Raw genomic sequence first — 27,386 nt, 5'->3', positions numbered from 1 at the left:
GAAGGATTTTCAAATAACAGCCTAGAAACCAAACAAAGCGTGAAGATATTGAAGGGTGAAAATATTTGAGGATTTTTTTCAGGGTCAGTTAGATTTAGGTTTAGATTTATTATTTTCACATGTACCGAGGTACAGTAAAATGCTTTGTTTTGCGTGCTATCCAAATAGATGTGATATGCCATGCATAGATACAATCAGTTTAAACTCAACTACAATAGATAGAGTAAAGGGGAAGATACAGAGTCTAGAATATAGTTCTCAGTTTTGTAGCACATTGCAGTGCATCAGTTCGTTAGACAAGGTCCAATATCCTCAATCGGGTAGAGGTGAATTGAACAGTACCCTAGCTACCTTAATTACTTATTTTGTGGAATTAATGTTGTTTCATGCCAGGCTAAATGAGAGAGTTAGATAGATTTAATGTCAGGAATGCTAAGTGCTTTATTGACAAACAGTTGGTCAACTGAACCTTTGACTATTGGGCATTAGAGACCACTGTAGCATCCAGTTAACTAACGGCAAGAGGGCCCTGCAGAGTGACTGTTTCCCACTTGCTGATCTCAAACCCAGAACGCCAACTTGGGATGCGTTTGCATGTTTAGACCTTGGTTTAGGTTTATTATTGTCACGTGTACCGAGGTACAGTGGAAAGCCTTGTTTTGCATGCTATCCAGTCAAATCGCATATTACTATATATAAATACAATCAAGTCAAACTCAGGTACTATACTTTACTATATACAAATAGAATCAATATCAACAATATATATAGTGTATATACATATATATATATATTGTTATCGTGTATACATATATCAGGTATGCATATGTGTATATCAAGTATATACATATATATATATGTGTGTTTGTATGTGTATAGATATAGATATATATATATACATTTCTATATAGCAAGTGCTCTAAAATACTATATATAAATACAATTAAGCCAAACTCAGTGCAATAAGTATAGCAAAGGGGAAGATACAGAGTGCAGGATATAGTTCTCAGCATTGTCGCGCATCAGTTCCACAGACTGATCGTTGGAACAATTAGATATGGTGCGAGATTTACAGATGGAAAAGAGATTTACAAGTGTAGAGCGATTGTATCAGATGATAGTAGATCCTCCTCTAGGACCAGCAAGCAAAGAGTCGCCACACACTAGCATCATCGTCTCTTTCCAGCAGATGGATAATTATTCCAGATTCAGGGACAGTTTCTTCCCAGCAGTCATCAGGCAACTGAACCATCCTATCACCAGCTAGAGTGCAGTCCTGGCCTACCATCTACCTCATTGGAGACCCTCGGACTATCTTTACTTGGACTTTACTAGACTTTATCTTGCAGTAAACGTTATTCCCTTTATCCTGTGTTGCTGTATACTGTGGACGGCTTGATTGTAATCATGTACGGTCTTTCCGCTGACTGGATAGCACGCAACAAAAAAGCTTTTCACTGTACCTTGGTAAACGTAACAATAATAAACTAAACTAGACTAAATGAAAATAGTCACAACTCACTCAGTTACCCCATTCGGTAAGTCTGATCCCTGTTAGGTGCCGAACCCTTCAAGGTCATTCGAAGAAACCTCAATTCCTCGATATTACTTGACACACGTTCCATGTGCATTCTACTGACCCCTTTAAGGTTGTTTTTTTTGTTTTTAATTTAATTTTGACTCCTCTTCATTGTAACTCTGTGAGAACTCACATTCAAACCTCTCTCATATCAAACTGGCTGAGATCAAGGCCAGGACGAACTTGAATCTATCTCTCTGTATGGTTAACAGAATTAACGAGTTCTTCCTCACCATTGTAAACTCATTGTAACATTAGAAGTGTTCAGCTACAGTGAGGGTGTGTCGGGGCGAGTGGATTAAGTGCTTGAGGGACTGTATACCCCTGTTTATGGCTTGCGATCCTTTTGTTTTTATTCTTTTGACTATATACTGGACAACTGTGACTGTACTTTAACATTGTGAAAACCAATCTATAACTCAACATGATTCACACCCAGCAGAGCACTGCAGACGAAACCGGCAGTTGTTGCTACTGGGTTTGTTCATTTTAATGCTTGAATGTGGAGATATTTGTAAAATCACAATTGGACTTTTTCAGCTGGTGAACCATCCATCCAATGTCCCAACCCTGTATCCCCTTCCCCGCTGCACTTCCTGAACAGTTACATTTGTTTGTGTGATTGAAATGTTGCTGGCTTTGTAAGGAACTGGGTGTCACGGGGGTGAATTCTCAGAACAGCGGGAGAGGGTTGGCGGCAACCTGGGAGTGAGTGAATATAGCACCCAGCGCTTATTGTGTCTGAGGTCCCAATCCCAGGTCAGCCCATGGTGACCAGGCTTCAAGTTTACAAATACTCTGTCAGGGGTGACTTTCCAAGACTAGTTGATGTGAAGAGGAACATTGAACATCTTTAGTGGCAGATGTAGTGGCCATTTGCATCTCCCACCCCAACGCCTCCCATAGATGCCATCGATGGTGGGGCGGTCAGTTCCTGTCATGCACCTGGTAGCATCTACCACACTGTACCATCTCCTTCATTCCAACTCTGATTGATTGATTGATTGAAAGATGGAGCATGGGAACAGGCCTTTCGGCCTACCGAGTCCTCGCCGACCATCAGTAACTCATTCACAGTTTACTCAAACGCTCCCTACAAACCAGGGGCAAATCACAGAGGCAAGTTAACCTACAAACCTGTACGTCTTTGGAATGTGGGAGGAAACCGGAGCACCCAGAGGAAACCCATGCGGTCACAGGGAGAACGTGTAAACTCCGCATGCAGACAGCGCCCAAGGGCAGGATCAAACCCGGGTCTATGGCGCTATGAGGCAGCAGCTCCGCTAACCGACACAACTACAGCCCCCTCCCTTCCTCTGCTGCCCATCCGCCAGAGCTCTCATAGATACAGAGACTCTCACAACTTTCTGCTGAGTAGGCAATCAATGGGAGCTTTAAGCTATACTTAAAGAATGCTTTAGCATTGCCCTCCCCTCCCGCATGTAAAGAATGCTATCAATGATGCCCTTGCACACAAGTTGATTTATTGGCCTCTGCAGTCATTCAATGTTATCAGTCAGTCCCTTACTCTGGGCCAAGTCGACAGGAGCAATCCTTTTTGAAGCTGAGAGCCACAACACTCGCAAACAAATCTAACTCTTTATTGAATGGGAGGCAGCACATCAGCTTAAAGGTCTCAGCTGTGGTTCGTGACTTCTGTCTGACACAAAATTGTGTGTTTATTAATTATTATTTGTTGCAAACTCTTATTTGCCTGGCGCTTTTATACAACGAAAACCTGAGTCAAACCAAAGCTTGATCGATGGGACACTTGCTTGTTATAACGTTATTCTTTGTTTTACAGCATCTGTTTGACTTCTTTTTTATTGATCACAGCTGTTTACTGGAAGATACCTCTGTACTACTGCCTCCACCTCCTCACAGTTCAGTATTGGTGGTATTGATGTGGGAGAGCCCGGGAGGTGCTACCAACCAGGGCTCCACCTTTGTTGTAGTCCATGCTCTCACTCAGTTTGTATGGTTACTGCCTCTGCCTTTCATCTACACTCGCCCATGCACCTGGAAACAAAACATTGCCATTCCCTTCTCCCTTCCTGCTACCCTTTCGAAAAACCTAGCCAGTTTTTTTGATGGGCTGAATGGCCACAACACTTGCCAAAATGATTCTCTATTGAGGCGTGGTCTCAGCTAATCCTTTTCCCTTGTGGGACATCTCGATTGCAATTGGGATTGGAGCCGTGGCATGACATCTTATGAGCTTAGGTCAGTGAAACCAGCTTGGGAAGGGCATCTTGTTACCTTTGGTACATGTCATCGCTTCCAGTTGATTATATCATTACTTCCAGTTGACGATGTCATCACTTCCAGTTGGTGACATCATCACTTCCAGCTGGCTACATCATCACTTCCATTGATTATATCATCACTTCTAGTTGATGATGTCATCACTTCCATTTGATGATATCATGACTTTCAGTTGATGATGTCATCATTTCTTGTTGATGATGTCATCACTTTCAGTTGCCATTTAGGCCTTGCTGAACACATTAAATTGGATGAGCTGATTCATTCTGGTCAAAGTCACATTGGTAGATTACACTGAAAGTTAACTAATTGGTATTCCCATCACTTGTATCCCGAATGAACAGAGCAATCCAGAGCTGATCAATGGGACAGGCATGGCTTTGAAAACCACTCGCCAAGGAAATGGAGCCTATTTAAAGTAAATGAGAACTAGGTTTCACTCCACTCCCTAACCCATTGAGGCATTCATGGCCTAGTCTAGATAAGGCACAGGCGTAATCATTCTCATTTATATGTCAAGATGGCAAGCTGTCGTTCCATGAAAACCCACATGAGACGGGTGTGAGGTTGGGTGGGGGAGCAAAGGGCGTGGGCCAAAGGTTGGTTTGAACCCAGGTGGGGTTCTGCACCAATCAAAGGTCTTTCCCACTGAGCAGTCATTGATCATTTTGTTCCCAAACTGCGAGGTGGGTCTCCTTGGCACAGTCACCAACCAACCAACCAACTAACTCTGGGTCTTACACACCAATCCATCTCGCTAGCTGCACTGCCAGAATCAAGGCCTCTATGTGGTCTGGAGAGCACTGTCCCCACTCCCCACCCACACCCATCCCATCCTCACCCAGGGGACGGAGATCCACTCCCTCTGCGTTATGACGGGCACTGCCCGACACACTTTCAGTCGCCCCTGCTGGTTTTAATGCGTGACTGGGAAACTGGAAGCAACAGCTTGTCATTTTTTTTTCTTAGTTTAGCCTCCGCTTCCTGGAGCTATGTTTGAGTTCTGGTGCAGGTGTGCGGGGGCCGGATGGTAACCACAGGCGGTTGGCTGGTTCAATCGAGACGCTAACTGCTTTAAGATCGCGGGTAGTGCAGAGGATGGAAACCTTTTTCACTGGGCGACCTGACCTTGCAACCGGTTGTATGCCATTCTCCGTGATTTTGTTTAAAAGGGCAATGCTCGACCAGGCTGTGGGGACATTACATTTGTTCTGATTCACCTGATTGAAAAACACAGGGTGCGTTTGACACTTTAAGACCAACGAGGGGATGAGGGGTGAGAAATTTGTCTTCAATTGCCAGCATTAAACACGAGCTGTCTGGGATGTGTACGCTCCAGTTTATGTCGGTAGTGACTGCAAACTAATTTCTCCCCCTGCTAGTTCCTCTCTGCCAGGTTTTCCCGAAGGGAATGTCCAAATTTCCTCACGACAGAAGGAGACCCCTTCGGCCCATCGAGTCATTGCTTCCCTATCGAGTCATTCCCTATTTGGTTTCCATGTTCTCTCCTCATTTCCATCAACTCCCCACTGATTCTACCACTTGCCAAGGCACTACGTTCTCCCTGTTGATGTAAAGTTATCATAGGCTATGAGCAATGGTTCTCTCCCTCTCCCTCCTACCCTCCCCCACCCTCTCTTCCATTGGCATGCCCACATCTCCCCGTGTCCTTGTTTAACACCTTCTCTCTTGCTGTGTTATTTTCCAACACCTCCTCTCGCTGTTGTCGTCGGAGGAGTGAGGTAAAACTGATTGCCCAACACCTTGATCCATCGGAATGGGCATTGACTTTGAAACAACAAGGCTGTTGGACAGAGGTACAGTGTACAGGGACATTGGGGGAGAGGCCATCACTTAGCAGGAAACTTTCAAGGGGCAACAGGGCTGGGATCAGCCGATGAGATCTGTCGAGCTGGAATCAGGATGATGAAGCTAGAGTGCAAAGTGCAAGACCATAAGACATAGGAGCAGAATTAGGCCATTCGGTCCATCCAGTCTACTCTACCATTCGCTCATGGTTGATCTATTTTTCCCTCTCAACCCCATTCTCCTCGTAACCTTTGACGCCCTTACAAATGAAGAATCTATCAATCTCTGCTTTAAATATACCTAATGTCTTTGTCTCCACAGCCGTCTGCGGCAACGAATTCCACAGATTCCCCACTCTGGATAAAGATATTTCTCTTCATCTCCTTTCTAAAGGTACATCCTTTTATTCTGAGGCTGTGCCCTCTGGTCCTAGACCCTCCCACTACTGGAGACATCCTCCATCTAGACCTTTCGTATATCTAGACGGCAGCATCTGCAGTTCCTTGTTTCTACGTCCTCTGGCAATTTGTTCCATATACCCACCACCCTCTCTGTGGAATAAAGTTGACCCTCAGGTTCCTATTAAATCTTTCCCCTCTCACCTAAAACCTATGACTCCCCTACCCTGGGTACAAGCTGGTGACAATGGAGGAGACAAAATGAGAGATGGAAACTGGTAGAACGTGTGAGTGCATGCAGGAGGGACTTGCATTTGATCTGAAAAAAATAATTGGCCTGAAAGCAAAGATGGACACAAAGTGCTGAGGTATCACTGCGGGTCAGGCAGCATCCCTGGATAACATCTCCATTTTCTCCAGAGATGCTGCCCGACCTGCTGAGTTACTCCAGCACATTGTGGCTATCTTTGGTATAAACCAGCATCTGCAGTTCCTTCTTATTACATTTTGGTCTGAAAACAAATTTTGCTTTCCCCAAAACCAAAGGGCTGAGGGAAAACCTGGCAAGAGAAATGAAACGCACCTCCTCAAAACTTGATGTCAAGGCCATTTTCAGTCAACCTCTCCAGAACAGGCACGGACTTGAAGTCCCTACAGACCTGGTTCGAGCTGTGTCTCCTGCTCTCCTGTGAACACGGCGTCCCTCGCTAACGCTGTGCGCAGGATCTGTTTACTACCTCTGAGGTGATGCTTTTGTTTTTATTAAAAATGTTGCCAGTCCTCGAATTACCTCAGCAACCACAAAGTGTCGCAATAATACAATGAATTGATTACGAAATGCACTGAATGAGATGGAACAACATGAGAATTGAGATATATATTTTGGGAGATAATTTTGTATGTCTGTTCCTCTACAGTGTATGATTTTAAAGTGAAGTTTTTTAAGCCTTTTTTCTGATTTTTATCTTTATATCATCTTTAATAAAACTATATTTCTTTGTATTGTAGAGCATTCTCTGTTTTTATTTCCACACATTTTCTTCACGTTTTAAAAAGTGTTCGAGATTTTTAGCTCTCAACCAAAGAATGGGTCGACTGGGCTGGAATTTAGAAGGATGAGAGCGGATCTTATAGAAACAACATTCTTAAGGGATTGGACAGGCTAGATGCAGGAGAAATGTTCCTGATGTTGGAGGAGTCCAGAACCAGGGGTCACAATTTTAGAATAAAGGGTCGGCCATTTAGGACTGAAATGAGGAAAAACTTTTTCACCCAGAGTGTTGCGAATCTGTGGAATTCTCTGCCACAGAAGGCAGTGGAGACTAATTCACTGGATGTTTTCAAGAGAGAGTTAGATAGAGCTCTTAGGGCTAACAGAATCAAGGGATATGGGGAGAAAGCAGGAACAGGGTACTGATTTTGGATGATCAGCCATGATCATATTGAATGGAGGTGCTGGCTCGAAGGGTTGAATGGCCTACTCTTGCACCTATTTTCTATGTTTCTATGTTGTTTTAGTTTTAGAGATACAGCATGGAAACACTCTTCGGTCCACCGAGTTTGCACCGACCATCACACATTTGTTCCCACTATCGCATCGAATCCTTAGCAGCACTAGCAGCAAATTTATAGAGGCCAATTAATCTGCAAACTCGCATGTTTTGAAACGTGGGAAGAAACCGTAGCACCCAGACGAAACCCACGCGGTCACCGGGTGAACATGCAAACTCCACACAAACCAGCCCAGGGTCAGAATTAATACCGGGTCTCTGGATCATAGTTATAAAGTCATACAGAATGGAAACAGGCCCTTGGGTTCAACTTGTCCACAACAGCCAAGATGCCCTATCTAGATTAGTCCCATTTGCCCACATTTGGCACATTTCTCTCAAATCTTTTGTATCAATGTACTTGGCCATGTGTCTTTTAAATGCTGCTGCAGCAACCGAGGTCAGGTTCGAACCCGGGTCCCTGGCACTGTGATGGGGCTCTACCGCTACCCCACTGTGAGAATCATGGTTAATTCTTCATCCATTAAATGTGAAACTTCAGTAACTTGCCTCACCTTTTCCATTTTCTGTGGCAATCCCAACGCTCCTTCCTTGTTGCTCAGTCTAACTCCAGGAACTCCCTACTCAACAGCATAATCATCGGGCAAGTAGCAGTTATAGTCATAGAGTAATACAGTGTGGAAACAGGCCCTTCAGCCCAACTCGCCCACACCGCCAACAATGTCTCAGCTACACTAGTCCCACTTGCCTGTGATTGTTCCATATCCCTCCAAACTTGTCCTATCCATGTACCTGTCTAACTGTTTCTTAAACAATAATATAGTCCCAGCATCAACAACCTCCTCTGGCAGCTTGTTCCATACACTGACCACCCTCTGTGTGAAAAGGTTACCCCTCGGATTCCTATTAAATCTTTTCCCCTTCACCTTGAACCTGTGTCCTCTGGTCCTCGATACCCCTGCTCTGGGTAAAAGACTTTGTATCTACCCGATCTATTTCTCTCATGATTTTGTACACCTCTATAAGATCTCCCCTCATCCTCCTGCTCTCCATGAAATAGAGACCCAGACTACTCAACCTCTCCCAAAAGCTCACACCCTCTAGTCCTGGCAACATCCTCGTAAATCTTTTCTGAACCCTTTCAAGCTTGACAATTTCTTTCCTATAACATGGTGCCCTGAACTGAACACAATATTCTAAATGTGGTCTCACCAATGTCTTATACAACTGCAACATGACCTCCCAACTTCTATACTCAATACTCTGACTGTTGAAGGCCAAAGTGCCAAAAGCCTTTTTGACCACCTTATCTACCTGCGACTTGACCTTCAAGGAACCATGCACCTGTACACCTAGATCCCTCTGCTCTACAACACTACCCAGCGGCCTACCATTTATTGTGTAGGTCCTGCCCTTGTTCGACGTCCCAAAATGCAACACCTCACACTTTTCAGTATTAAATTCCATCAACCATTCCTCCGCCCACCTGGCCAATCGATCCAGATCCTGCTGCAATCTTTCACAACCATCTTCACTATCTGCAAAACCACCCACTTTTGTATCATCAGCAAACTTGCTAATCTTGCCCTATATGTTCTCATCCAAATCATTGATGTAGATGACAAACAATAACAGGCCCAACACCGAAACCTGTGGCACACCACTAGTCACAGGCCGCCAGTCCAAGAAGCAACCCTCCACCATCACCCTCTGCTTCCTTCCTTGGAGCCAATTTGCTATCCATTATCTATCTCTCCTTGGATCCCATGCAATCTCGCCTTCCACGTACAAAACCATGCTGAATATTCCTGAATATTCTTCAGTCTGAAGAAGGGTCTTGACCCGAAACGTCACCTATTCCTTCTCTCCATAGATGCTGCCTCACCTGCTGAGTTTCTCCAGCATTTTTGTCTACTTTCTGAATATCCCTATTCAGCCCTTGCCCATCCAAATGCCTGTATAACCTGTCCCTCAGAATACTCTCCAGTTACTTACCAACTACAGATGTTAAGCTCACCAGCCTATAGTTCCCAGCATTTTTCCTGCAGCCCTTCTTGAAAAGAGGCACATTTGCCACCCTCCAGTCTTCCGATACCTCTCCTGTATTTAAGGATGACTCGAAAATTTCAACCAGGGCTCCCGCAATTTCCACTCTAGTTTCCCGCAATGTCCTTGGATATATCTGATCAGGCCCTGGAGATTTGTCTACCTTCAAACACGATAGTACAGTCAGTACTTCTTCAGTTCAAGAAGGCAGCTCTCACGGGTATCAAAGGTTGGCCCTAGCAAAGCCACCCTCGTACCCATAATGCCCAGAGTGAGTTCACGAAGACACCTTGAATAAACCACACAGCACATGTCCAAGCCCTACCGCTCTCATGTATATGTACAGTACATCCTACAATGGACTTCACCGACTCCTCTTTACACTGGGAGTGTCCCAGCAAGCAACGGCCAAGCCCACCAACAGGCCCAGCGCACCCGCCATGGACCAACAACAGAGGACCAGCGGTAGACCCAGCTCGCCCATCGCGGACTCCGTACTCGGTCCTGAGCCACCGGCGACGACGGGACCTAGAGCCAGGGGGACCACCCGCCGAAAGCGAGATGGACTGTTGAGAGCGAGGAGGGCCGGCGGGAACGATGGGGCGAGCCGTCTGTGGTCACGTGCGGCGGCAGGCAGAAGATAAAACTGTTCGATTAACTTTTTAGAACTTTGTCTGCACTCGACTCTTTGTGTACTGCCTAGGTGTGGTCTGCTGTATGATTTTACCGGGTTGTACGCAAAACAAAGCATTTCACTGTACCTCGGTACATGTGACAATAAAGTGTGACTGAATCATCAAGGGAGCACACAGTGGGATGAACACATCCATGCTGTATGACTCTATGTAGCATAGATGTACTCCTGGTCAATTAGATGTAACTTTGCAAAGGAAATGCAACACAGTGTTCCAAGACCCAAAAGCCAGCAATAACACACTTAAACAAGGCAATGGCTCAAGAATAACCATAGATTTATTTCAGTTTTTAATATTGGGAAATACACTGACTTACATGTAATGAAGATAAATAAGTCGACTACGATCAACAAAGCTGAGATACAGATATCTAAATGATGTATCACTGTGTTGTGTGCTGGTACAATAGCCCTGTAATCTTCCAATTTCTCCTTTCCCTCAGAGCTGCAACAAAACTGAGACAATCAGCCATTTTCTAAGGGAGAATATCCATATATTATAGAGACCTCCATCTTCTCAGGCTTTAATTTGGTAGGCAAGGAATTTTATGTGGCCTACTTATCATCAGCGGCCTTCCCCGTCTCCACCACCAGCCCAACTTCCCTGCCAATGAGCCCAGCACAACTTTCTTTGCATTTGGGAAGAGGAACAGACTTGTGCAGGAAGGAAGTGCAGATGCTGGTTTATATGGAAGATAGACACAAAATGCTGCAGCAACTCAGCGGGTCAGGCAGCATCATTGGAGAAAAGGAATAGGTGACATTTCGGGTCGGACTGAAGAAGTGTTCCGATGTGAAACGTCAAATCTGAAGGCTTCCAACCTGAAACGTCACCAATTCCTTTTCTCCAGAGATGCTGCGTGAAACGATGAGCTACACCAGCGTTCTGTGTCAATCAGAGAAACCAACTTGTCGAATTTGAGAAGACTATGGTTCTGGGCCTTGGGGCCTTATGGTTGCCACCATCAAACTGAGCCATGGCTGAACACCAAAGATCAGCAGCACCAGCTACTGCTCAGAGAAGGCGTGGTCCTTGTAGCCAAATGAAGATGCTTGGGGTCCCATTGATTCCAGGTGTGTTTCCATGGCATAGATGGGTGACTGGAGATTGGGCTAGTGAGATACCATCAAGGGAAGTGGGCAGATGGTGGTGGCTACTGCAATGTTGAGTTTAGAAGCCAGCGATTGTCAAGAGTGAAATCTTGGTGGAATAAGCAACCATCTCTTGCCCATGGTCAACATTGAGCCTTTTCCCGGACAACAATGAAAGGGATAAACTGCGGCAAATTATGGGGCATCTTCTGTAATGAACAACACAAAGGGACTACAGCAAATTGAGAGGTGGATCACCACCACATTAAGGGCAACGAAGGATGGCCAATGAATGCTGGCTCTGTCACCAACCATGACACCCAACAGAACTATCTGATTTTAAAGAAACAATGGTGTAACTGGGCAAGGCCGACCCAGGTATTTGATGGCATCCTTGTTAGATATTATATAATTAGTTATCATTGATGCCTGCATTGATTACGTCAAATTGTATCACATTCTGCATTTATCTAGTGCTTTTGATGTTTTCCACACACCCCCAAATGAAGTACAGGTCCATCACCGATTTTATGACACCCTTGGTTCCAGAGCCTTGCTGGATTTTCAGTTTTGACGAACCATGGCCTCAGGAGGTGTAAAAGGTTACCGGCCCACAAAGTCGGCTCAGAAGTCGGCTATGGGAACGGATCAGCCATCTCTGGCCGGGTTGGAGTTCCAGAGCCCTGGCCGCAGTAGACAAATTCGATCCGCCGAGTGGAAATCCGGCAATGGGAGTCCTGATGAGGTTGAGATCGGCCACCACACCCGGCCTAGGCAATTCATGCGCGCTCTCGTAATTTTGGATTAAAGGAGGTGTCGGACCATCAGTTGCGGGAAAACCGATGATGGGCCTGTACTTCTGAGCTGGGGCCTGTTATAATTTGGGAAACGGAGCCACAAAGTTGAACGGGGCAAGTACAACCAGGTGGCAATGTGATAACGAGCAGTTTATCTGGTTTAGTGATTGAGAAATATATATAGTTGCAGAGTCCTAGTGATAGCAACCCCATCTCTTCTTCACCATGGCAGTGTGTGGTGTGGATGGAGTCTCAGTTCAAAAGTCTCAACATAAGACAACATCTCTGACAGTTCTGCACACTCCCCAGACCCCAGTATATCCCACCAGCCCAGATTTAAAGGGGCTTCAAGACCTAAAGTAGGTCCACAACCTTCTGACCAAGGAGTGAGGGTCCTCTAGTAATGTGGCCGCAATATAAGCACAGCTCCGTGAGTTATGCACTTCACTAATAACAAACATCAACATAACCAGTTATGTAGGAAAGAACTGCAGATGCTGGTTTACACCGAAGATAGACACAACATTTCCGCGGGTCAAGCAGCATCTCTGGAGTAAAGGAACAGATGGCGTTTCGGGTCGGAAACTTTACTCTGAACAAGGATCCTGACCCGAAACGTCACCTATTCCTTCTCTCCAGAGATGCTGCCTGGCCCGCTGAGTTACACCAGCATTTTGTGCCTATCTACAATATAACCAGTTGTTGGATATAAAATGACAGATAGTGGTCACCCAAACATAAAAAGCAGTAGTTTTAACTTTGGTCATTAGTTTAAGGAAGGCTCCCTGCCTCGACTCCTCCCCAGGCCAGGGATATCAATGAGGGTAGGTCCATATCTGGAATGAGCTGCCAGAGGAAGCTGTGCATGTAGATACAATTATGACTTTTTTAGGACAAATAAATGGATAGGAAGGGTCCATGGACTAAATACAGGCAAGTGGGACTAACCGAATACGCCAACATGGTTGACATGGACAAGGTGGGCTGAAGGGCCTGTTTCCATGCTGTGTAGCTCCATCTCTATGACTCACCTGTGAGCTGTTAAAACATCCTTGCTCAGCTCTGGAGAAGGGTCCCGACCCGAAACATCACCCATCCATTTACACCAGAGATGCGGCCTGACCCGCCTGAGTTGCTCCGGCACCTAGTGCGTATCTTTGCTCATTGGATTGGTCCTGGTGGGAAGTATGCCAGCGGAGATGATAGCATCTCCTCCAGAGGTTGGACGCGGTGAAGTCGCCATTGGCAGTGAAAGGGGGCTTGATGGAGATGGGCAGGGGCAAGTGAGGAAGAGAAGGGGAGAGTGAGAAGGGGTGAATGAAGGATGTGGTAGACTTTAGAGATTCTGAGTTATGTGCGTGCCAGAAGACCTTGCGAGGTGAGAGGCTGTTTCTTAAATCTGTTAGCGTGAGGACATTGGTCGGGCCGGTTGCTCCTCAGAGCCAGGTTTCTCCTGTCCCACGGCACCAACAGGGGTCACAGCAGTGCCAGGCTTTGGGCACGGTTCGCTGCTCCATCCGACCACCAGTCGTGCTGGCAGGGGATGCAAATGACAGTCGCAACCCACGTGACAATGGGAGCAAGGAATTCCTCCCCAATGCGCTGGAGGGGGAGGGAGAGTGGTTGGTGAGCTTAACATTACCCCCTTCCACTAGTGCCTAGCAATGACCAAGGTGGATGAAACCAATTGCCAAGTGGAGAAGCTTGGCCCAGTTGACCTCACTGTACCCGGCCTGACATGTCATCGTTGGTGCAGGCCTTGAGCCAACCCTTCCCTTTAAACCTAAGGACACACAAAATTACTCCCAGTGGCCCGAGACCGACAATTGGTTTGGACGTCCGTAAGAGGTGAGAAGGTGCAGGCGTCCATAAGAATGTACACAGGACTGGAGGCGGACCTCGTGATCCCATATGTATCGTCCATCCATGTTGGAGCTGAAGTGTTGTTCAGGCATTGATGGCGTTGGCCACGTCAGTGAACACCAGTCTACTGGGCCTCTGCAAGGAAGCTTGACTTGGCATCAAGATCTGGAGAAAGCAAGATGGTAATGAGCAATCTCTCCCAATATCCATGTCCATCCTGGCTTTAAGGCAAGTGCTTTGCACACTTTCAATCACAATGCCATGCCTCACTGCATATCAGCACAGCAAGCCCTCCCTTTAGCCCAATACTCTAGCAAGCCCTCACTGTTAATCCCCACGGCCAACCTCCACTGCTCGTGCTTCCTCTGTTAATTCCCAATGATCGCACATAGCAGCGCAGCGGGTAGAGCTGCTGCTTCACGGCACCACAGACCCAGGGTTCAATCCTGAGCTCGGATGCTGTCTGAGTGTGGAGTTTGCACGCCTCACTAGTGACCACGTGGGTTTCCTCCGGGTGCTCTGGATTCCTCCCATTCTCCAAAGACGAGCAGGTTTGTAACTTAATCAACTTCTGCAAAATTGCCCCTTGTGTGCAGGGAGTGGATGCGAAAGTGGGATAATACAGAACTAGTGTGAACGAGTGATCGATGGTTGCCGTGGATTTGGTGGACCTGTTTCCATGCTGTATCACTAAATTCAACTAAACGTTAATAAGAACCTGAGGGGTAACATTTTTTACACAAAGTGTGGTGGGTGTGTGGAATCAGCTGCTGGAGGATGTAGTTGAGGATGGTCGTATCGCAATGTTTAAGAACCATTTAGACAGGTACATTGATAGGATGGATTTAGATGGATATGGGCCAAACACAGGTAGGTGGGACTAGTTATAGCTGGGACATGTTGGCCGGTGTGAGCAAGTTGGGCCAAAGGGCCCATTTCCACACTGTATCACTCTATGACTCTATGACATACAACAGACTGGGCCAGTGGATGCCCAGCAGTCATACTCTAGCAAAAGGCGCCATCTTCAGGAGGAATCCAGGGGAGATGAAACAACCCCAATGAAGTGAGCTCAGTCTCTGATCAATAAGCCATGAAGTGGATGCCCAAGATGACAAGGATGTCATAGGGTCATACAGCATGGAAACAGGCCCATCGGCCAACTTGTCCACACTGACCAAGATACCCCTAGTCCCACCTGCCCACATTTGGCCAATATCCTTCTAACCTTTCCTATCCATGTACATGTCCAAATGTATTTAAATGTTGTGATAGTACCTGCCGCAACTACCTCCTCCGTCAACTCCTTCCATACACCCACCACCCTTTGTGTAAATATTGTTACCCCACAGGTTCCTATTAAATCTTAATATTAAAATGCAGGCAGGTGGGACTAGTGTCGATGGGACATGTTGGTCGGTGTGGGCAAGTTGGGCCGAAGGGTCAGTTTCCATGCTGTATGACTCTATGGCGCCTCCACTTGCTTGCCTGCCTCACCTTGCTCTGTAGGCCCTGTGAGGTTGCGTCTCGTCCGTGGTCAAGTAACTCCTGTTCCAGCTCGTCTTGCTCCTCGCCGGGGTCAAAGTTGTACATTGGCATCAGCTGGTGGCGTAGTTTCTCCAGCCTGGTGGCAACAAGGTACAACAGTAATCAACCATTTTTAGACCATTTGCAACTGGCTTCCATGCCCTGATGATGGAGGAAACCAATGTTTAGGGTAGTTATGGGATTTATTTTGCCGTCTACGGTCGGTGGCACAGTGACGCAGCGGTAGAGCTGCTGCCTCACATCGCCAGATACACGGTTCAATCCTGATCTCGGGTGCTGTCTGTACGGATCGCGTGGGTTTTCACCGGGTGCTCCAGTTTCCTCCCACACCACAGACATGCAGGTTTGTAGGTAAAAACTGTAAATTGCCCCTAGTGTGTCGGATGGAAGTAGTGTACCAGGGGATCGCTAGTCGGTGCGGACTCGGTGAGCCATAGGGTCTGTTGCCACACTGTATTTCTAAAAGTAAAACAAATGTACAAGGTATATATCAGGAGCATGATGGATCAACACTTGCCTGAATGCATGCAGAGCTACAGCCAACCCCCTTTAGATTTTAGACTTTAGAGATACAAAGCTGAAACAGGCCTTTCGACCCAATCCTTTAAATCTCGACTGACCAGAAATCACCCGTACACTAACCTGCAGGCTAGGGACAATTTTACCACTTACCAAAGCCAATTAGAAACATAGAAACATAGAAATTAGGTGCAGGAGTAGGCCATTCGGCCCTTCGAGCCTGCACCGCCATTCAATATGATCATGGCTGATCATCCAACTCAGTATCCTGTACCTGCCTTCTCTCTATACCCCCTGATCCCTTTAGCCACAAGGACCACATCTAACTCCCTCTTAAATATAGCCAATGAACTGGCATCAACTACCTTCTGTGGCAGAGAATTCCAGAGATTCACCACTCTCTGTGTAAAAAATGTTTTTCTCATCTCGGTCCTAAAAGATTTCCCCCTTATCCTTAAACTGTGACCCCTTGTTCTGGACTTCCCCAACATCGGGAACAATCTTCCTGCATCTAGCCTGTCCAACCCCCTAAGAATTTTGTACGTTTCTATCAGTACCCCCTCAGTCTTCTAAATTCTAGCGAGTACAAGCTGAGTCTATCCAGTCTTTCTTCATATGAAAGTCCTGACATCCCAGGAATTAATCTACGTCTTTCGAATGTGGGACGAAACCAGAGCACCCGAAGAAAACTCACACGGACACAGGGAGAATATGCAAAGACAGCACCTGTGGTCAGGTTTGAAGCCGGGTCTCTGGCTCCGTAAAGCAGCAATTCTACCGCTGCGCCAACCCTGAGCTGTAATGAGGGTGTGGGGATTTAGACAGATAGTGCTGGACCTATTATAGAGTAGTCTGGATATTCATGAATGTCAAGTCCCAGGTTGTTTAATTAATGAGAACACTGTTGAGCAGCGCTCTAATGATTGGATAGCTACTTGATGTACACCAGGTTACAGGGTCAAGCTATGGTAATCACAAAGACATTAAAACTGGCAGCAACTCTTCCAAGAAGTTGGATTCAAATCATGGACACAAAGTGCTGGAGTAACTCGGCCGTTCAGGGAATATCTCTGGAAAAAGAGAATGGGTGACATTTTGGGTTGGATCTCTTCATCAGACTTCAGCACCAGGGTCAGTGATCCGTCCACACTAGTTCCATATTATCCCACAGTGTCGTCCACTCTCTGCGCATTCAGGGCCATTTGTTTTAGAGAAGCCATTTAACCTGCATATCTGCACGGTTTGGGGATGTGGGAGGAAACCAGAGCACCCAGAGGAAACCCACACGGTCACAGGGAGAACGTGCAAACACCACACATGCAGACGCAGATCGAAGCCAGGAAGCGGGCGCTGTGAGGCAGCAGCTCTACCAGCTGTGCTACTGTGCAATTATAGCACTGACATACCAATCCTGGCAGGATCTCACACCCTTGTTCCTGGGCTCCCTCAATCTCTTATAGTCCATATGTCCCAGTTCTCTCCACACCCAGCTCAACCACTTCCACTGGCATTTAAAGCTCTCGGTGGAACCGTGCAAATTTAAAACTGTCCAACATTTGGCAATTTGAATTCACATTGTACAGCAATTGGTAGGTTTGAAGGCTCTTCTTTCATCTAGAAATGATGTTCATGAATGGGGGGAGGAAAGGCGCGGTGGACGCTGGCCAAAGGAAGAGAGAGGAGGGGGGGGAGTGGTGGAGGAAAGAGGCCCCTCCCTCCTTTAACGCATGGGGGGGAGAGAGGGAGAGAGGGAGAGAGGGAGAGAGGGAGAGAGGGAGAGAGGGAGGGGGGGAGAGGGGGAGAGGGGGGAGAGAGGGGGATTGAGAGGGAGAGGGGGAGGGGGAGAGGGGGAGATGGGGAGGGGGGGGAGAGGGGGGGAGAGTGGGGGAGGGAGAGAGTGAGGGAGGGAGGGAAAGGGGAGAGGGGGACGAGAGGGGAGAGGGGAGAGAGGGGGAGAGGGGGGAGAGGGGAGAGAGGGAGAGGAGGGAGGGAGAGAGGGAGAGAGGGAGAGAGGGGAGAGGGGAAGAGGAGAGAGGAGAGAGAGGAGAGAGGGGAGAGAGGGAGAGAGGGAGAGAGGGAGAGAGGAGAGAGGAGAGGTGAGAGGAGAGGAGAGGAGAGGAGAGAGAGGGGAGGAGGAGGAGAGAGGAGAGAGGGCGAGAGCGGGAGAGAGGGAAGGCAGCGGGAGATGCGACGAGAGGGAGGGAGACGAGGGAAGAGAGAAGAGAAAGGAGAGAGAGAGAGAGAGAGAGAGAGAGAGAGAGAGAGAGAGAGAGACTGAGAGAGGGGGGGAAGAGAGGGAGAGAAAGAGAGAGAGAGGGGAGAGAGAGAGAGGGATAGAGAGAGAGGGGAGATAGAGAGAGAGGAGAGAGAGAGAGAGAGAGAGAGAGAGAGAGCGAGAGAGAGAGAGAGAGAGAGAAAGAGAGAAAGAGAGAAAGAGAGAGAGAGAGAGAGAGCGCAAACCACAAGACCCCAAGGGCGAGGATGTGTCAGTCACCCTGGCCTCTGGTCGTCCTGGGTTGGCTGGAAACTGAAAGGCAGCTGCACAAATTCAGTTGGAGGCAAGTCCGTGCGGGATCTTAGGACATCCTGCCCTGTGAACGAGACCACAAGCCGTTAAAAGTCAGAGGCTGGGCCGGTGCTAAATCCATTCTAACCGCAGAATCAGGGAAATAAATATCTCCAAAAAGAGATCTGGTTTTAATAATTACCCACCATTCATTTTAAACCTCTCTACTTTTTTTTTCTCTCTTTGTTCTGCAACGGATGTAGGGAATGGTGAGAAGCACAATACTGATGGGAGAGTGGGCTTTACTTTCAGTTCCCTGGGACTCCCCAAATAAAGGAATCTAGACTTTAGAGATACAGTGTGGAAACAGGCCTTTCGGCCCACCAGGTCCGTGCCGACCAGCGATCGCCCCATACACTAGCACTATCCTACACAATAAGGGCAATTTAACAATTTTACCAAATTCAATTAATCCACAAACCTGTACTTCTTTGGATTGTGGGGTGAAACCGGAGCACCCGGAGAAAACCCACACGAGCACAGGGAGGTCGAACAAACACCACATAGACGCCACCCTTAGCCAGGATCGAACCCGGGTCGCTGGAGCTGTAAGACAGCAGCTCTACCGCTGCGCCACCCTCCACACAACTAGATAATTAATGCCAATACCTGCTGCCAGATGAACTCAACTTCCCACTTTGGGCCTTGTTCTCGGCTTCCCACTTTGCATTCCAGCACTTTGTGTCCTTTAGTGCAGGAAGATAGATTGGTTCTGTATCCGTAGACATGGACATAGTGTGCAGAATGACCTGCTCTCCTGCTATTTGATTCTATGACTCGATAATCATTGCCACCCCAACCCTACGCTCCTCCCTCCGGCCTGAAACTCAGCCTGCCGCTTTACAAGATTAACTTTAGAATGAAGGCTTTGAACTACTTGGGAACTCTCCAGGGGAGCAGACGTGTTGTCTGTTCGTCATCTCTCATTTGTTAACACTGGAAGCTGAGTTCAATTACAGTAAACCCTTGTTTTAACACACCTCTTCAGAATGGATTTTGGTTATAGCAGACAGACCTATCGTTGTCTACCTGCGCCTAACCTGGCTCGTAGTGCCTCCACGCTGAACCTTCTGCCGACACCACCGTTGGCCCACACAGCCTCCTCGGCTGCTTCCAGGCCAATGCCTGCCGCCGCCACCGCCATCTCTCACCTTCACTCTCCGGCTGCCCGCGGGCCACGACCAGTGACTCCGCCAATCCTCGTCTCTCCACCGGCTGCCAGCAGGCCAGGGCCGTCAACTCACCTGGATTCCAGGCCCAGCTCCGGACCGAGAGTCTGAAGGAGGGTCTCGACCCGAAACATTACCCATCAATGATCTCCAGAGATGCTGCCTGACCTGCAGGTTACGACAGCACTTTGTGTTCTTTTGTGCATCAACCAGCAACCACACAGTTACGGCGGACAATCAGCAATAACAGACACCATTCTCCCCCCTACCCCCCAAGGTCCGTTATAACGAGGGTTTATCCTTGGAGTCATTAGCCGTCCAAGGGTAAACCAAGCAGGTTAGAAATGGTGATATCCACAAAGTGTACTCAATCAGGTTTTAGATGCAGCCACACTCACCTCTTCCTCTTCCTGATGTACAGAACCTAGATGCAAGGAAAATTAGTCATTAATGGAAAGAATAGCAAGAAAAATAATCATGGACAAAATATACCACAGAAACGGAGCATAACTAAAGACAGAGCCAAGGACCAGCAATCTAAAGTAATGGCGTATAATACTACACATTCTGGCCAACACTATCAATTGGATTGTTTTCTCTGCAGTGTCAATCATGGCTGATCTGTCTTTCCCTCTCAACACCATTCTCCTGCCTTAACCCTGTAATCTTTGACGCCCGTACTAATCAAGAACTTTCATATTTCTAGGAGTAAATATTACCAACAACTTCTCCAGGACCACCCATAATGAAGTAATGACCAAGAAAGCACACCAACGCCTCTACTTCCGAAAAAGGCATAGGAGGTTTCGGCATGTCCCCAACAACACTCACCAACTTCTACAGATGCACCATAGTAAGCATTTTATCACAAACCAACCTCCCTTCCATTGACTCCACTGATACCTCACGCTGCCTCGGCAAGGCCAGCAGCATGATCAAAGACGATTCGCACCTGGCCATTCCCTCTTCTCCAGTCTTACATCGGGCAAAAGGTATAGAAGTGTGAAAACCTCCAGATTCAAGGCCAGTTTCTTCCCAGCTGTTATCCGGCAACTGAACCATCCTACGCAACCATAAGTCCTGAACTACTATCTACCTCATTGGGGACCCTCGGACTATCGTTGATCGGACTTTATTGGCTTTGCCTTGCACTAAACATGATTCCCTTATCATGTATCTGTACACTGTGAATGGGTCAAATGTGATCATGCATTGTCTTTCCACTGGGTGGTTAGCACACAACAAATTATGTTCACTGTACCTCGTTACGCGTGACAATAAACTAAACCCGTCACTCTCTGCGCTTTTTTCCACAAGGTTCTGGCTATCTGCAAAATTAGGTTCACCATCATTTAAATCGCTTTGAGACAGGCACATTGATATGCAGGGAATGGAGGGATATGGATCATGTGCAGGCAGAGTTTAACCTGGCATCATGTTCAGCATGGACATTGTGGGCCGAAGGGTCTGTTCCTGTGCTGTACTGTTCTATGTTCTAAATTACAGCCAGTTTCATGGGTCAATGGAGCGAGCTGAGATTATAATTCAAGGGTACAGCTTAATGATTTTTGGGTGTAAAACAGCATACACTTAATGGTAACCAAAGTCTAAACCATAACATTAATCACAGCAAAATGGCCAGTGCTATAAACACAACCAGAATTAAAACCCAGCAAACAGGGGGTCAGATGTTAGATATACGAGGCAAAAGCAGAAAATGCTAGACTCATTCAGCAGGTCAGGCAGCATCTGTGGAAAAAGAAATGCCGTTAGTGTTTAGGGTCAGAGACCTTTCTTCAAAACTGGGAACAAGAGATTTTTTGGGGGATTTTTTTTTCCCTTTTCCTCATTCCCCAATAAAGGGGAACCCGAAATGTTAAGTCTATTTCTCCTTTCAGCGGGGTCTGTCTGACCTGCTGAGTGTTTCCTGCATATTCTGCTTTTGCCTTGGATTTCCAAGATCTGCGTTTTTTTCCCGAATGTTCTCAGAACCGGTGTGCCGGATGGACCTCTTTGCAAATTGCGCCTCTTTGAAAGAACTAAGTTTCCCTCTTAACCAAAACACAAAGTGCTGCAATAACTCAGCAGGTCTGGCAGCATCTGTGGAGGGAATTGACAAGCGATACTTTGGGTCAGGACCCTTCCTCGCTCTGTAGAAGGGTCCCATCCCAAAACGTTGCCTATTCATTCCCTCCACAATGGGATAGATAGGGTGAATATCAGAACCTTTTGTCCCCTGGGTAGAAATGTCAAAGACTAGAGGGCAAAAGTTCCAAAATGTTGCCTCCATTGATGCAGCCTGACCTGTTGATGGCCGATTAGGAAAAGGGGAGATGCAACGAGACCTGGGTGTCATGGTACACCAGTCATTGAAAGTAGGCATGCAGGTGCAGCAGGCAGTGAAGAAAGCGAATGGTATTTTAGCATTCATAGCAAAAGGATTTGAGTATAGGAGCAGGGAGGTTCTACTGCAGTTGTACAGGGTCTTGGTGAGACCACACCTGGAGTATTGCGTACAGTTTTGGTCTCCTAATCTGAGAAAAGACATTCTTGCCATAGAGGGAGTACAGAGAAGGTTCACCAGACTGATTACTGGGATGTCAGGACTTTCATATGAAGAAAGATTGATAGACTCGGCTTGTACTCGCTAGAATTTAGAAGATTGAGGGGTAATCTTATAGAAACTTACAAAATTCTTAAGGGGTTGGACAGGCTAGATGCAGGAAGATTGTTCCCGATGTTGGGGAAGTCCAGAACAAGGGGTCACAGTTTAAGGATAAGGGGGAAATCGTTTAGGACCGAGATGAGAAAAACATTTTTCACACAGAGTGGTGAATCTCTGGAATTTTCTGCCACAGAAGGTAGTTGAGGCCAGTTCATTGGCTATATTTAAGAGAGATGTGGCCCTTGCGGCTAAAGGGATCAGGGGGTATGGAGAGAAGGCAGGTACAGGATATTGAGTTGGATGATCAGCCATGATCATATTGAATGGCGGTGCAGGCTCGAAGGGCCGAATGGCCTACTCCTGCACCTAATTTCTATATTTCTATGTTTTTCTATGTTGAGTTTCTCCAGCACTTTGTGTTTTGCTCAAGATTTCAGCATCTGCAGTTCTTGGTGTCAGGATTTTACCCTTGACCTTGGAAAACATATCAATGAATGTTTTAAGGCACAATTAATGAACTGACTTACCATGGCCACAGCTAATGCTATTATAGTGATCACCCCAACTGGAACAAGCACCAGTCCTATTCTTGACCTTCCCATTTCTGCATCGGGCAGCGGAGTTGAAGTTGTGTTGGTACCATTGGTCACCATGGTGGCAGTCTGCAATGTTATTCTGTCCGTCACATTCATATGCTCCGTTCCGGGCGTCACGTCGAAAATGGGAGCTGCCATGTTTGGTTGTGTTGTAGTCAACGCTGAATGTCACCAGTTACATCTTCTAGAGACGCTCCAACATTTGTGGTGGAGCTCAACCCAACAGATGCCGAGGTACATTCTCGGCAAGGTCATGCTGACGTGGTCTCCTGCTGAACATCACACCCCTCCCTGAAAAACAAGATGGTAGAAAGTTGGCACCTTTTTTCCATGACAAAGCTAATGCTCAAGAGTCAGAGAGTCATGCAGTGTGGAAAAAGGCCCATCGCCAGCCAACATGTCCCATCTACACTAGTCCCACCTGCCTGCGTTTCACCCATATCCCTCTAATCCGATCCTATCCATGTACCCATCTAAATGCAGCAATGGTCCCCTGCTTTGTAAGGACATGCGCAAACTGCACTGATGGTCACGGGAAACCCAGTGATCTTGGTGTCCTCTCCAACTGAAGGATGGGCAGGTGGCTAGTGAATGGCACATATTCCTGAGCACAGATTCTCATTTGCACTGTGCGACTGGGGCGCACTGGACCGGTGCAGTGAACAGCAGTATATGTGAGAGCCACCAGGCTGTTCCACACATGGAGGGGCAGATATTGCTTGCTCTGCATCTCAAATATGCGGGACAGCTGTGCGAGAATGTTATGCAGCCCTTGCACAAATCCCAAGGGATTTTCCGCTCACCCAGCTCATGAGGGTGGCAGGTGGAATTCCTGGTTCCCAAGGATTTTAAGGATGGAAGAGAGGAATTAGGAATAGGCTGTGACGATAACTGTGTGAGTATCTGGAGACAGGGTGGGTGAGAAGCCTGGCGGATCGAATGGGCAAGAATAGGTTTCATTTAGTGTAGTTTAGTGCTACAATGCTCAATGTTTCTTTTATTGTCGTAAACCAAGCTACAGTGAAATACATTTTTTGCATATAGATCAGTGAGATTGTTGCCGTACATGTAGACAATCCCCGATTAAGTACCCCATGCATAGAAACTGCTCACCGAGTCTATATGCAATAGTTGCCAGATTTTGGCGCCATTTTACACACTGCAAGCTGCAGCTAGCCTAAAGGCCCATTGCAGCCATCACCTCATTCTGATTTCCAGCGAGGCGTCCCTCTCTCCTCAGCATGGAATCAGGCCCTTCGGCCCCCCGAGTCCGTGCCGACCAGCAATCACTCGTACACTAGTCCTATCCTGCACACTAGGGACAATTTACAGGAGCCAATTAACCTACAAACCTGCACGTCTTTGGATTGTGGGAGGAGACGGGAGCTCCCGGAGAAAACCCACGCCGACACAGGGAGAAGGTACGAACTCCGTACAGACAGCACCCATTGTCAGGATCGAACCGGGGTCTCTGGCGCTGTAAGGCAGCATCTCTACCGCTGCACCACCGGTTTGCAGGCCAAGAGGGGACTATGGATAACCGCAGACTTCTGTCACAGGGACTTGTTGGGACAAATGGCCTCCTTCAACTCTTCCCCATTATATCATCATTATTACTATTTCAGCACACCTGCCCGCACCCCAACAACCACCCACTCTCTCCCCCACCCCCCAAAAGGAAATCTACCAGTAGTTACAAATTTCAAGCAACATCTAACTTCTCCTCATTTTTATTGCATTGACTGCCTGAGAGGGGCGACGAGAGGAAGTGTGGTAGCGCTCCCGTTTGAGTCCAATTACATCCCAACCCATGCAGGGTGAAAATCGTGTCGCCCAAGACTCTACTGTGACAGCAACAAAACTTCTGGCCATGTAACTTTAAACTGGTGAGAAAGTATTAGCTGAGTTGCTGCGAGCAATTACCTAACCCCAGCTGCTGTGTGTGTTTAACAACTGCTCTCCTTCAACACCCCCACATTGTTTCATTTGTGTCGCTGTTTTTTTTAATTCCCTCGCCGATTGCAGCTTGTGGAGGGAGAGTCCGTAGGCAGGAATTGCCACGGACTGATCTTTAATTAGCCCTGGGTTAATTCTTGGCCATTGACATGTCTGTCGGATAAAGAGTCATGGACCCTACACACCTTTGTAATCACAACAAAGGTGAGTTAAGGGTGATACGGTGGTGCAGCGGTAGAGTTGCTGCCTTACATCGCTAGAGGCCTGGGTTTGATCCTGACTACTGGGGTGCTGTCTGTACGGAGTTTGTACCTTCACCCTGGGCTTTCTCCATCTTCCGCCAACATTCCAAAGACATGCAGGTTTGTAGGTTAATTGGCTTCTGTAAATTGTTCCCTAGTGTGTTAAGATAGTGTTAGCGTATATGGGGTAATCGCTGGTCAGCGCGGACCAGTTGGGCCGAAGGGCCTGTTTCATGCTGTATGTGTAAAGTAAAGGAAATTATCATTAAGGATCCCCACCATCTTCTGACTGCCACCATCGGGCAGGATGTAGAGAAGCCTGAAGTCCCACATCACCAGAGGAGCCTCTTAAATGACATCTTGCCTGCTTTCCTGCCCTTGATAAAAATCCAACCAGTTCAGAGTCACCCCTGCTTATGGCAGCTCACATCTTCTTTAGACTTTAAAGATACAACACGGAAACGGGTACTTCAGCCCACGGAATCCACACCGGCCAGCAATCGCCATACACTAGTACAACTAATCAGGAACAACTAATCTTCAAACGCACAACTTTGGAGTATGTGAGGAAACCCACGCGGTCACAGGGAGAACGTGCAAACTCCATAAGGACAGCACCCATAATCAGGATCAAACCTGGGTCTCTGGCGCTGTAAGGCAGCAACTCTACGGTTACCCCTTTTAAAGCTGACCATGGCTATTCTTTCAGTCACAGTGGCATGTTTAAATAGCTTTTAGCTTAGTTTACAGATACAACCTGGAAACAGGTCCTTTGGTGCACCGAATCCATGCGGACCAGCGATCACCCCGCACACCAGATCTATCCTACACATTGGAAACAATTTACAGAAGCCAATTAGCCTACAAACCTGTATGTCTTTGGAGTGTGTGGGATGAAACCGGAGCACCCGGAGAAAACCCACGCAGTCACAGGGAGATCGTGCCGACTCCGTGCAGACAGCGCCCGTGGTCAGGATCGAACTTGGGTCTCTGGGGTCGTGAGGCAGCAACTCTGCCGCTGCGACACCCTGCCGCCCCCTCGTGGCTGGGAATTCCCTCTGGGCCCCCGGCCCCATCGCAAGCCTGGTGGGAGTTCCCGAACTAAAGCACATGTGGCGACTGGCAGACAGTTATTGAGTTAAGATACAGAAAGCAGATGAAGTGGGCGAGAAACTTAAATGCTCCATTAGAGTGGGGGCTGTGGATTTTTATGTTAAATTGAAGGAGTCGGTATATGAGGTCTATAAAAACCTTCTACCGCATGTGCTTTTTTCAGTGAAACTGCATTATTTATTTGTAAATGCCCAATTTCTCCCACATTGACAAATATTGGCAAATGGTTAGGTACTGGAACTTAATCCCAACAAGTGTATTTTGGGAGATCGCGCTACATCGGGTGGCATTTTTCACATGACATGGTTGAATCAAGTAACCAACTTGCTTGAAACTTAATAGCATGAAGGTTTTGCCAGAATGATGCCTAGATTAGGGGGTATTAACTATAGGGAGAGGTTGGACAGACTTGAATTGTTTGCTCTGGAACGGCGGAGGTTATGTGGAGACCTGATAGAAGTATGTAAAATTATGAGAGGCATAGATAGGACAGACAGTCAGAATCTTTTCCCCCCAGCGTGGAAAAATCAAATACTAGAGGCCATAGCTTTGAGGTGAGAGGGGCAATGTTTACAAATTATGTGCAGAGCAAGTTTCTTTTTTACACAGAGGGTGGTGAGTGCCTGGAACAGGATGCCAGGGGTGGTGGTTGAAGTAGATGCGTTAGTGGCATTTAAAATCATTTAAACTTTAGACTTCAGAGATACAATGCAGAAACAGGCCCTTCGGCCCAACAAGTTCATGCCGACCAGTGATCCCCCCCCACACTAACACTATCCTACACATTAGGGGCAATTTGCACCCAATTCGAACCTGCACGTCTTTGGAGTGTGGAAGGAAACCAGAGCACCTGGAGAGAAGCCACGTGGTCACGGGGAGAACGTACAAACTCCATAGCCATCAACCGTGGTCAGGATCGAACTTGGGTCTCTGGTGCTGTGAGGCAGCAACTCTGCCA

At 47.2% G+C, this 27,386-nt stretch overlaps 1 protein-coding gene across 3 annotated transcripts in view; it reads right to left on the bottom strand.

Annotated features, from left to right (window-relative positions):
- Nucleotides 1-10,562: 10,562 nt before the first annotated feature.
- c18h3orf18 (chromosome 18 C3orf18 homolog) overlaps nucleotides 10,563-27,386 on the bottom strand; it is a 36,637-nt gene continuing 19,813 nt past the window's right edge. For 2 of the 3 annotated variants that reach the window (XM_033037025.1, XM_033037026.1), the window contains exons 2-5: nucleotides 23,049-23,408; nucleotides 20,255-20,280; nucleotides 15,552-15,678; nucleotides 14,106-14,219 (exon numbers count right to left, since the gene is read on the bottom strand). In XM_033037025.1, coding sequence (XP_032892916.1) covers nucleotides 14,139-14,219; nucleotides 15,552-15,678; nucleotides 20,255-20,280; nucleotides 23,049-23,255 — 441 coding nt within the window. In that variant the 5' untranslated portion in view covers nucleotides 23,256-23,408 and the 3' untranslated portion in view covers nucleotides 14,106-14,138. Of the gene's footprint in view, nucleotides 14,220-15,551; nucleotides 15,679-20,254; nucleotides 20,281-23,048; nucleotides 23,409-27,386 lie in introns of all 3 variants that reach the window. The other variant, XM_033037027.1, reaches the window with a different exon arrangement.

Source organism: Amblyraja radiata, chromosome 18 (assembly GCF_010909765.2).
Source record: "Amblyraja radiata isolate CabotCenter1 chromosome 18, sAmbRad1.1.pri, whole genome shotgun sequence".
Taxonomy (NCBI): Eukaryota; Metazoa; Chordata; class Chondrichthyes; order Rajiformes; family Rajidae; genus Amblyraja; species Amblyraja radiata.
This window is presented reverse-complemented; position numbering and strand designations above follow the sequence as displayed.